This window comes from Salmo salar, chromosome 22 (genome assembly GCF_965601325.2).
Source record: "Salmo salar chromosome 22, fSalSal1, whole genome shotgun sequence".
NCBI lineage: Eukaryota > Metazoa > Chordata > Actinopteri > Salmoniformes > Salmonidae > Salmo > Salmo salar.
The window spans coordinates 55,452,840-55,465,000 of record NC_138312.1 but is presented as its reverse complement, the minus strand read 5'-3'; the positions used below and the strand labels follow the sequence as shown (position 1 = coordinate 55,465,000).

Here is a 12,161-nt window from a genome sequence, read left to right as displayed (position 1 = left end):
AACAAGAATACACTGACGAGTTTCAGAAGAAAGGTCTTTGTTTCTAGACATTTGGAGCCTGTAATCGAACCCACAAATGCTGATGCTCCAGATACCTAACTAGTCTAAAGGCCAGTTTTATTGCTTCTTAATCAGAACAACAGTTTTCAGCTGTGCTAACATAATTGCAAAAGGGTTTTCTAATGATCAATTAGTCTTTTAAAATTATAAACTTGGATTAGCTAACACAATGTGCCATTGGAACACAGGAGTGATGGTTGCTGATAATGGGCCTCTGTACGCCTATGTAGATATTCCATAAATAATCTGACGTTTCCAGCTACAATAGTCATTTACAACATTAACAATGTCTACACTGTATATCTGATCAATTTATGTTATTTTAATGGACAAAAAATGTGCTTTTCTTTCAGAAACAAGGACATATGTAAGTGACCCCAAACTTTTGAACGGTAGTGTATATTCTTAATCCATGACTTACTTAGATTTGTGTGTATTGAGTGTATGTTGTGAAACTGTTATATATTACATATTAGATATTACTTCACCGTCGGAGCTAGGAACACAAGCATTTCACTACACCCGCAATAACATCTGCTCAACGAGTGTATGTGACCAATAAAATTGTATTTGATTTGATATCCTTTACAATCACTGCATCACAATTGGACATACTTCATATCCTTTACAATCACTGCATCACATTGGACATCCTTCATATCCTTTACAATCACTGCATCACAATTGGACATCCTTCATATCCTTTACAATCACTGCATCACAATTGGACATCCTTCATATCCTTTACAATCACTGCATCACAATTGGACATCCTTCATATCCTTTACAATCACTGCATCACATTGGACATCCTTCATATCCTTTACAATCACTGCATCACATTGGACATCCTTCATATCCTTTACAATCACTGCATCACATTGGACATCCTTCATATCCTTTACAAGGATGAAGTAGCGAAACCACACGTGTCAGTGTCAGTGTGCATGTGAATGGTTTGGGTCATTATACTGTTATCTCCATCAGTAATCAATCAGTTATCTGTCCTAAAATGTGCATTCATGAGGGTGAATAGCATGATTAATTACTATTCTACCTGCTCTGCATGGGTTCCAGGATGCTGGCTGCTTGCTGTAGGAGGACGGCTGGGCTGCAGACAGACAGAGGCTGACTTTGCAGCACTGCGTAGGCTGCTAGGTAGCTTTAACTGTGGGTAGTAGTAAGATTTATAGTCCCTGGTCTCTTGGCATGGCTGCCAGCAGTGCACATTGCTCACAGCAGAAAACTGTGAGCTGGTGGGAAAGTGGACAGAAACTCATACACAAAGGTGTATATGAGTCTGACTCAGGATAGGTATGTCTGACTTAGGATAGGTGTGATATCTGTCTGACTCAGAATAGGTCTGATATCTGTCTGACTCGGGATAGGTGTGATATGAGTCTGACTCAGAATAAGTCTGATATCTGTCTGACTCAGGATAAGTCTGATATCTGTCTGACTCAGGATAAGTCTGATATCTGTCTGACTTAGGATAGGTCTGATATCTGTCTTATTCAGGATAGGTCTGATGTCTGTCTTAGGATAGGTTTAATATCTGTCTGACTCAGGATAGGTTTGATATCTGTCTGACTCAGGATAGGTCTGATATCTGTCTTATTCAGGATAGGTCTGATATCTGTCTGGATGTCAGAGGTAGAAGAGAACCCTATCCTGGTTCCTTCTGAAGCAGTCAGTGAAATGCAGGATGGAGAAGCATAAACAGCTACACATCTCTATCGGCATAGTAAATAACCATTTAATAAGGCTTAATATCTCTATCGGCATAGTAAATAACCATGTAATAAGGCTTAATATCTCTATCAGCATAGTAAATAACCATGTAATAAGGCTTAATATCTCTATCAGCATAGTAAATAACCATGTAATAAGGCTTAATATCTCTATCGGCATAGTAAATAACCATGTAATAAGGCTTAATATCTCTATCGGCATAGTAAATAACCATGTAATAAGGCTTAATATCTCTATCAGCATAGTAAATAACCATGTAATAAGGCTTAATATCTCTATCAGCACAGTAAATAACCATTTAGTAAGGCTTAATATCTCTATCAGCATAGTAAATAACCATGTAATAAGCCTTAATATCTCTATCAGCATAGTAAATAACCATGTAATAAAGCTTAATATCTCTATCAGCATAGTAAATAACCATGTAATAAGGCTTAATATCTCTATCAGCATAGTAAATAACCATGTAATAAAGCTTAATATCTCTATCAGCATAGTAAATAACCATGTAATAAGGCTTAATATCTCTATCAGCATAGTAAATAACCATGTAATAAGGCTTAATATCTCTATCAGCATAGTAAATAACCATGTAATAAAGCTTAATATCTCTATCAGCATAGTAAATAACCATGTAATAAGGCTTAATATCTCTATCAGCATAGTAAATAACCATGTAATAAAGCTTAATATCTCTATCAGCATAGTAAATAACCATGTAATAAGGCTTAATATCTGTATCAGCACAGTAAATAACCATGCAATAAGGCTTAATATCTCTATCAGCATAGTAAATAACCATGGAATAAGGCTTAATATCTCTGTCCCTCCATAGCCAGCTTCTTGTATAAAAGTAGCATTCAGTCAAGGTTATTGCAATTTGGCGGAACATCGGCGTTACAGTATTTTGGATATTGAATCATTCCTCATGTTGTGAGCCAGTCAGCCAGCCAGCCAGTCAGCCAGTCAGTCAGCTAGCCAGCCAACTAGTCAGCTAGCCAGGCAGTCAGCCAGCCAGCCAACTAGTCATCTAGCCAGTCAGTCAGCCAGCCAACCAGTTAGCCAGTCAGCCAGCCAGCCAGCCATCTAGTCAGCTAGCCAGCCAGTCAGCCAGCCAACCAGTTAGCCAGTCAGCCAGCCAATCAGCCAGCCAGCCAGCCAACTAGTCAGCTAGCCAGCCAGCCAGTCAGCCAGCCAACCAGTCAGCCAGCCAGCCAGTGCAGAGGAAGGCAATGTGTTGAGGTAAATGCATATCACAGAGCTGGTGAAGCGAGGGAGTTGGAGAGATAGAGGCCTATACTGTACAGAAGTGCTGTCCTTGTTCTGTCTGGGCCTGTGCTAGAACCCAAATGTATTCTACAGTAGGTCACAGCACTGGACCAATAGAACAACGGGGTAATATCAGTGATAGAGAAGAAACGGGGTAATATCAGTCATAGAGAACAACGGGGTAATATCAGTCATAGAGAACAACGGGGTAATATCAGTCATAGAGAACAAGGGGGTAATATCAGTCATAGAGAACAAGGGGGTAATATCAGTCATAGAGAACAAGGGGGTAATATCAGTCATAGAGAACAAGGGGGTAATATCAGTGGTAGAGAACAACGGGGTAATATCAGTCGTATAGAACAAGGGGGTAATATCAGTCATATAGAACAAGGGGGTAATATCAGTCATAGAGAACAAGGGGGTAATATCAGTCATAGAGAACAACGGGGTAATATCAGTCATAGAGAACAAGGGGGTAATATCAGTCATATAGAACAAGGGGGTAATATCAGTCATAGAGAACAAGGGGGTAATATCAGTCATAGAGAACAACGGGGTAATATCAGTCATAGAGAACAAGGGGGTAATATCAGTCATAGAGAACAAGGGGGTAATATCAGTGGTAGAGAACAAGGGGGTAATATCAGTCATAGAGAACAAGGGGGTAATATCAGTGGTAGAGAACAAGGGGGTAATATCAGTCATAGAGAACAAGGGGGTAATATCAGTCATAGAGAACAAGGGGGTAATATCAGTCATAGAGAACAAGGGGGTAATATCAGTCATAGAGAACAAGGGGGTAATATCAGTCATATAGAACAAGGGGGTAATATCAGTCATATAGAACAACAGGGTAATATCAGTCATAGAGAACAACGGGGTAATATCAGTCATAGAGAACAACGGGGTAATATCAGTCATATAGAACAACAGGGTAATATCAGTCATATAGAACAAGGGGGTAATATCAGTCATATAGAACAACAGGGTAATATCAGTCATAGAGAACAAGGGGGTAATATCAGTGGTAGAGAACAACGGGGTAATATCAGTCATAGAGAACAACAGGGTAATATCAGTCATAGAGAACAAGGGGGTAATATCAGTCATAGAGAACAACGGGGTAATATCAGTGGTAGAGAACAACGGGGTAATATCAGTCATATAGAACAAGGGGGTAATATCAGTCATAGAGAACAAGGGGGTAATATCAGTCATAGAGAACAACGGGGTACTATCAGTCATAGAGAACAAGGGGGTAATATCAGTCATAGAGAACAAGGGGGTAATATCAGTCATAGAGAACAAGGGGGTAATATCAGTCATAGAGAACAAGGGGGTAATATCAGTCATAGAGAACAAGGGGGTAATATCAGTCATAGAGAACAAGGGGGTAATATCAGTCATAGAGAACAAGGGGGTAATATCAGTCATAGAGAACAAGGGGGTAATATCAGTCATAGAGAACAAGGGGGTAATATCAGTCATAGAGAACAAGGGGGTAATATCAGTCATAGAGAACAAGGGGGTAATATCAGTCATAGAGAACAAGGGGGTAATATCAGTCATAGAGAACAAGGGGGTAATATCAGTCATAGAGAACAACGGGGTAATATCAGTCATAGAGAACAAGGGGGTAATATCAGTCATAGAGAACAACGGGGTAATATCAGTCATAGAGAACAAGGGGGTAATATCAGTCATAGAGAACAACGGGGTAATATCAGTCATAGAGAACAAGGGGGTAATATCAGTGGTAGAGAACAAGGGGGTAATATCAGTCATAGAGAACAAGGGGGTAATATCAGTGGTAGAGAACAAGGGGGTAATATCAGTCATAGAGAACAACAGGGTAATATCAGTCATAGAGAACAACGGGGTAATATCAGTCATATAGAACAACGGGGTAATATCAGTCATATAGAACAAGGGGGTAATATCAGTCATAGAGAACAAGGGGGTAATATCAGTGGTAGAGAACAACGGGGTAATATCAGTCATATAGAACAACAGGGTAATATCAGTCATAGAGAACAAGGGGGTAATATCAGTCATAGAGAACAACAGGGTAATATCAGTGGTAGAGAACAACGGGGTAATATCAGTCATAGAGAACAAGGGGGTAATATCAGTGGTAGAGAACAACGGGGTAATATCAGTCATATAGAACAACAGGGTAATATCAGTGGTAGAGAACAACGGGTAATATCAGTCATATAGAACAACAGGGTAATATCAGTCATATAGAACAAGGGGGTAATATCAGTCATAGAGAACAAGGGGGTAATATCAGTCATAGAGAACAACAGGGTAATATCAGTCATATAGAACAACAGGGTAATATCAGTGGTAGAGAACAACGGGGTAATATCAGTCATATAGAACAAGGGGGTAATATCAGTCATAGAGAACAACAGGGTAATATCAGTCATATTCTCGTTGGCTATTATGAGAATATGAGAGACAATAATACAAACTACGAAAACTATGAAATTATTCAACTGGATCTGGTGAAGGGATGTTACCTGGTGCCAGATCTGTCGCTGGCATGCCATGACTGTTTACAATGTCTGTTACCTGGTCCCAGATCTGTCGTTGGCATGCCATGACTGTTTACAATGTCTCAAGCAATACATGCCAGATGCCCAACACATTTACATGGTTGGGTGTATTACTTCCCCTTTAAGAGGCATTAGAAGAAGACAAAAAGGATCCATGAAATGCATTTGGTGTGTCATCATAGTGCTCTCTGATTGGCGGTCATCATTTGGTTTGTCATCATAGTGCTCTCTGATTGGCGGTCATCATTTGGTTTGTCATCATAGTGCTCTCTGATTGGTGGTCATCATTTGGTTTGTCATCATAGTGCTCTCTGATTGGTGGTCATCGTTTGGTTTGTCATCATAGTGCTCTCTGATTGGTGGTCATCATTTGGTTTGTCATCATAGTGCTCTCTGATTGGTGGTCATCGTTTGGTTTGTCAACATAGTGCTCTCTGATTGGTGGTCATCATTTGGTTTGTCAACATAGTGCTCTCTGATTGGTGGTCATCATTTGGTTTGTCAACATAGTGCTCTCTGATTGGTGGTCATCATTTGGTTTGTCAACATAGTGCTCTCTGATTGGTGGTCATCATTTGGTTTGTCATCATAGTGCTCTCTGATTGGTGGTCATCATTTGGTTTGTCAACATAGTGCTCTCTGATTGGTGGTCATCATTTGGTTTGTCAACATAGTGCTCTCTGATTGGTGGTCATCATTTGGTTTGTCAACATAGTGCTCTCTGATTGGTGGTCATCATGTGGTTTGTCAACATAGTGCTCTCAGATTGGTGGTCATCATTTGGTTTGTCAACATAGTGCTCTCTGATTGGTGGTCATCATTTGGTTTGTCATCATAGTGCTCTCTGATTGGTGGTCATCATTTGGTTTGTCAACATAGTGCTCTCAGATTGGTGGTCATCATTTGGTTTGTCATCATAGTGCTCTCTGATTGGTGGTCATCATTTGGTTTGTCAACATAGTGCTCTCTGATTGGTGGTCATCATTTGGTTTGTCATCATAGTGCTCTCAGATTGGTGGTCATCATTTGGTTTGTCATCATAGTGCTCTCTGATTGGTGGTCATCATTTGGTTTGTCAACATAGTGCTCTCTGATTGGTGGTCATCATTTGGTTTGTCATCATAGTGCTCTCTGATTGGTGGTCATCATTTGGTTTGTCAACATAGTGCTCTCTGATTGGTGGTCATCATTTGGTTTGTCAACATAGTGCTCTCTGTCTTTTTTCACAGCTGAATTGAAAGTCATTGAAAGAAATAGAAAAGGTGTCATAATGTATTTATTTCGCAAAGATCCTTTCTGTAATCAACTGTAATCAGTTACCAGGCTGCAAGAGCATAGCCACAATATCAGAATGAATAGCCCTCTCTTGACCTGGACTAGTCTCTAGCACTACTTTATCAACATTAAAGCTTGCTTTCCAGTTGTCTACAGACATGCTTCATTCACAGTTTTGAACAGTAACCATTATACAAAAATATTTCAACCAATAGCGTATTTGATAGGCATACAGGTGAAGCGTGTGATGATTCTAGATTATAATCTGAAGATTGTCGTGATTCTAGATTAACATTTGAAGCATGTTTAATTTTCTTTGTTATTTTTTTTTACTTGGTCAAGTCAGTTAAGAACAAATTCTTATTTACAATGATGGCCTACTGCGGCCAAACCCTAAACCGGACAACGCTGGGCCAATTGTGCGCCACTCAATCACAGCTGGTTGTGATACAGCCTGGAATCGAACCAGGGTCTGTAGTGACACCTCTAGCACTGAGATGCAGTGTCTTAGACCGCTGCGCCACTCGGGAGCCCATGATTCTAGATGATCATCTGAAGTGTGTCATGATTCTAGATGATCATATGAAGTGTGTCATGATTCTAGATTACAATCTGAAGTGTGTCATGATTCTAGATGATCATCTGAAGTGTGTCATGATTCTAGATTACAATCTGAAGTGTGTCATGATTCTAGATGATCATATGAAACGTGTCATGATTCTAGATGATCATATGAAGCATGTCATGATTCTAGATGATCATATGAAGCGTGCCATGAGTCTAGATGATCATATGAAGCGTGTCATGATTCTAGATTATCATATGAAGCGTGCCATGATTCTAGATGATCATATTAAGCGTGTCATGATTCTAGATGATCATATGAAGCGTGTCATGATTCTAGATGATCATATGAAGCGTGTCATGATTCTAGATTATGAAAAGGTTAAAGAACTAAATTCAAATAACGATTATTTAATGTTCTTAGAACATTATTGTAAATTCACTAAAATGACACTTCTCTTACTTGGACAGATTTAGGTTTCAAATTCAAACACAGGTCTTCTTCAATTCACTCTATTGCAACAATCAGTGCACTTATAATGAACCTCACTTCAACAAAGCAGTTTGTTGCCAATGATAGATTGAGCCTACATGGATGTTTCTTTCCTTCCATACATGCAGGCCTCTTGGGCATTAGAATGATGTTGACAGTTTTATGCGTCTGTGGATATTGCTTTGGAAAATACGGTAGCAGCCTTATGATCACTATAAATCCTATATGGCAGGGTTTATTATGGCTTCTGTTGATATTCCACAGTCATCATCATGTGAGAATAAACAATTGCAATGATAATTGAAACAATAGATTCATTCAAAATCTTGTATCAGCCAATGTTTCAATAACCAAATGCAACAAATGGAAGAGTAAGACTAAATCGACCGCGTGTCCAATCATGCGACACTGAAATAGCTGCGCAGAACTGCCATAATAAAAAAACAATACTTACTAAATATAAGCGTGCGATGCAGGCCAGCCATAACTGCAGCATAAACACTTCCAAAATGTTTCAATTGAGATGTCTGATTGTTGTTTTTCAGCTGCGGTAACGGACAGATGGAAGGCACGTCATAGCAAATAGTCTGGCTGGTTAGGACGTAAAGACCGCTAGGCGTGATAAACGGCTGAACTTGGATGCACCGGTTCACGATTATCTGCAACTGAGCGCTGTGGCTGCGTGGAGACAAGTTTGCTGTGACAGACGCTGCTACCACAGAGTTTCTAATCCCAGAGGCGCAGCATCGCGAGACTTCCGGGAACGCTTACAAGGCAGACCAGACCAAGCAGACCAGGCCGGGGTTTGGGAAGTCAAGGAGAGAGGTGGCATAATAAGCATCTGTTTCCATCCATTTTCCATCTTGGTAAGGGGCCGGCGTTCGCCCATTGATCAGCTCATTATAGATTAGTATAACAGAGAAATTGCACAAAAACCTGTAGGCTAATAAATTGCATACTTCCCCAAGTCGTAGTGGGAGCACCACACACCATATCATCGTATGACTCCAAGTTAACATTGTTATGATGGTTATTATGTCAATATTTCGGCATAAAGAAGATTTCACCGGCATTTCTTGCATAATACATGTTACCGACACTATAAGATCCTACCATGTCGAATTATCTGTCGGCATTTATAAAATTGTACCGAAACGTCCTGTTTCCATCACAGCTATTAAGATTTTTTTATATATATATAGTATGACTTACTGGCATAAAAATTGTGGATGGAAACGTGGTTACAGAATGTCAACAGTGAGACTTCAGAGGGCAATGCTCTGCTCTGATTTACATGCAGACAGTAGCTAGGTTTCCATCCAATTGGCAACAGATGTTCATGCGAATATTCTTAAAACATTTTCCCACCAGGAATGTGTTTCCATCAAATAAAGTCTGTGTGTGATTAAGTAGTTCACGTAAAAAATATGTACCTACTCTGAGGTGCGTTCAGTTCGCTTGAACGTTTGCTACATTACCGAACCGGTTGTGTTGAACGACACGTTTCCCCAAAACGTTATTGTACATTCTTTAACAGACTTTGAGATACGTTTGCTACCGTTTGGTGGGTGTGGCTTGAAGCAATGAGGGATGTATTTAAAAGGGTAGTGGCCATACTGACAGCATTCCCTAACCCACATCCAAACCCCTCACCGTTTCTCAACTGGTCGTTCAGTACAGCACTGTTTCCGTTCTATTGAATGTTCCAGAACGTAAAACTTTACTGAACGCAGCCCTGGATTTGGCACTTGCCGCTGTAGGCAACTGTGCTGATAGGCTAGTCTACATCAGATTGTGGAGGTGTCATAATACCCCTAAACCTAGGTCAAACAGGGAAATGGTTACTATTTGCCATATCTTAATTTTAAGCCTACTAGAACGTGTGTGCACTCAGGCCTGGAAGGAAGCAACATTTATCCTGCTACCCAAGAATAGTAAAGCCCCCATTACTGTCTCAAATAGCTGACCAATCAGCCTGTTACCAACCCTTAGTAAACTTCTGGAAAAAAGGCTGCTTGACCAGATACAATGCTATTTTACAGTAAACAAATTAACAACAGACTTTCAGCATGCTTATAGGGAAGGGCATTCAACAAGCACCGCATTTACACAAATGACTGATGATTGGCTGAGAGAAATTGATGATAAAAAAGATTGCGGGAGCTGTTTTGTTAGACTTCAGTGCAGCTTTTGACATGATCGATCATAGTCTCCTGCTGGAAAAACGTATGTGTTATGGCTTTACACCCCCTCCTATATTGTGGATAAAGAGTTACCTGTCTGACAGAACATAGAGGGTGTTCTTTAATTGGGTGGAGGGTGTTCTTTAATTCTTAAACAAAATCCAGTTAGAATTAGGAATTCCCCAGGGCAGCTGTCTAGGCCCCTTACTTTTTTCAATCTTTACTAACGACATGTCACTGCCTTTGAGTAAAGCCAGTCTATGTATGTCAGCTACTACAGTGACTGAAATGACTGCAACACTTAACAAAGAGCTGCAGTTGGTTTCAGAATGGGTGGCAAGGAATAAGTTAGCTCTAAATATTTCCAAAACTAAAAGCATTGTATTTGGGACAAATCATTCACTAAACCCCAACTAAATCTTGCAATGAATAATGTGGAAATTTAGCAAGTTGAGGTGACTAAACTGCATGGAGTTACCCTGGATTGTAAACTGTCATGGTCAAAACATATTGATAGAACAGTAGCTAAGATGGGGAGAAGTCTGTCCATAAAAAAGCGCTGTTCTGCCTTCTTAACAACACTATCAACAAGGCAGGTCCTACAGGCTCTAGTTTTGTCGCACCTGGACTACTGTTCAGTAGTGTGGTCAGGTGCCACAAAGATTACAATTGGCTCAGAACAGGGCAGCATAGCTGGCCCTTAAAAGTACACAAGGAGCTAATATTAATGATATGCATGTCAATCTCTCATGGCTCAAAGTGGAAGAGAGACTGACTTCATCACTACTTGTTTTTGTAAGTGTTGACAAGCTGCATGTAACGAGCTGTCTGTTTAAACTTCTAGCACACATCTCGGACACCCATGCACGCCCCACAAGACATGCCACCTGAGGTCTCTTCACAATCCCCAAGTCCAGAACAGACTATGGGAGGTGCACAGTACTACATAGAGCCATGACTACATGGAACTCTATTCCACATCAGGTTACTGATGCCAGCAGTAGAATCAGATTGAAAAAAACCCCAGATAAAAATACACTTTATGGAACAGCGGAGACTGGGAAGAGACACACACAAAGGTACAGACACATGCATACGAACACAAGCGCTAGCACACACGTACATTGTAATATTGTTGTATGGTGGTATTATACATTTTGTATTGTAGATCTGTAGTGTTGTAATACTATTATATGATGTACTGTTTTATCTTTTGTTTGATATGTAATGTAAGTGCCTTAATGTGTTTGGACACCAGGAAGAGTAGCAGCTGCCAGGGGGATCTCTAATAAATACAAATAGTTTTCCACCATTCATTTTTCCATATAGGGAATTTCAGAAACACTTCAAATAAGCCTGTGTTTCGTGTAGGCTTACGTTGGCGTGACGTTTTGATATCCATCTAAATCTCTCTCGGACAAGGTGACTTTTATCAATATATTCGGCTCTATTTACTCTCAATTTCGAAAATGCTAATTAGCATCAAAGTAGACATCATGCAAGACTACAACTCCCTGCAAGCTCCCGCACTTCATCTCCAGCTGACACCTTTGCCAACAGGTATTGTGTCAATTTAAAACTTGCACAAGACCGTTCACAGAATTGTCAATTTAAAGAAATGTAGCCAATTTATGAATTACTACATTTAGCTAACATTAGATAGTTAATCCAGAAATTCTTACATTTTCCTTGATTCGGCAGTCTCGTCCAGATCATCATGGCATTTGTAGTTCTTTGTGATAGCCACATTAGCAGCTAATTAGCATTTCATAAAATACTGGTGAATATATATAAAAACTGGTGAAAATATTGATAAAAGTTGTCTTGTCCTAGAGAGTTTTACACGGTTATAAAATGTCACGCCAGGGTGTCACTACAGACACCCTGGTTGAATCCAGGCTGCATCACAACCGACTGTGATTGGGAGTCCAATAAGGAGGCGCACAATTGGCCCAGCGTCGTCCGGCTTTTCCCGGTGTAGGCTGTCATTGTAAATAAGAA

General features: G+C 40.0%; 1 protein-coding gene across 2 annotated transcripts in view; it reads right to left on the bottom strand.

Annotated features, from left to right (window-relative positions):
• The window catches only part of podxl2 (podocalyxin-like 2), a 32,350-nt gene extending 22,811 nt beyond the window's left edge, over positions 1 to 9,539 (bottom strand). The window contains exon 1 of one of the 2 annotated variants that reach the window (XM_082967698.1): positions 9,415 to 9,539. Coding sequence is in view for 1 of the 2 variants with exons in the window: in XM_045705631.2 (XP_045561587.1) it covers positions 8,432 to 8,462 (31 nt within the window). In the remaining variant the exon portion in view is untranslated. Of the gene's footprint in view, positions 1 to 8,431; positions 8,682 to 9,414 lie in introns of those variants that run through there. The other variant, XM_045705631.2, reaches the window with a different exon arrangement.
• Positions 9,540 to 12,161: the final 2,622 nt, after the last annotated feature.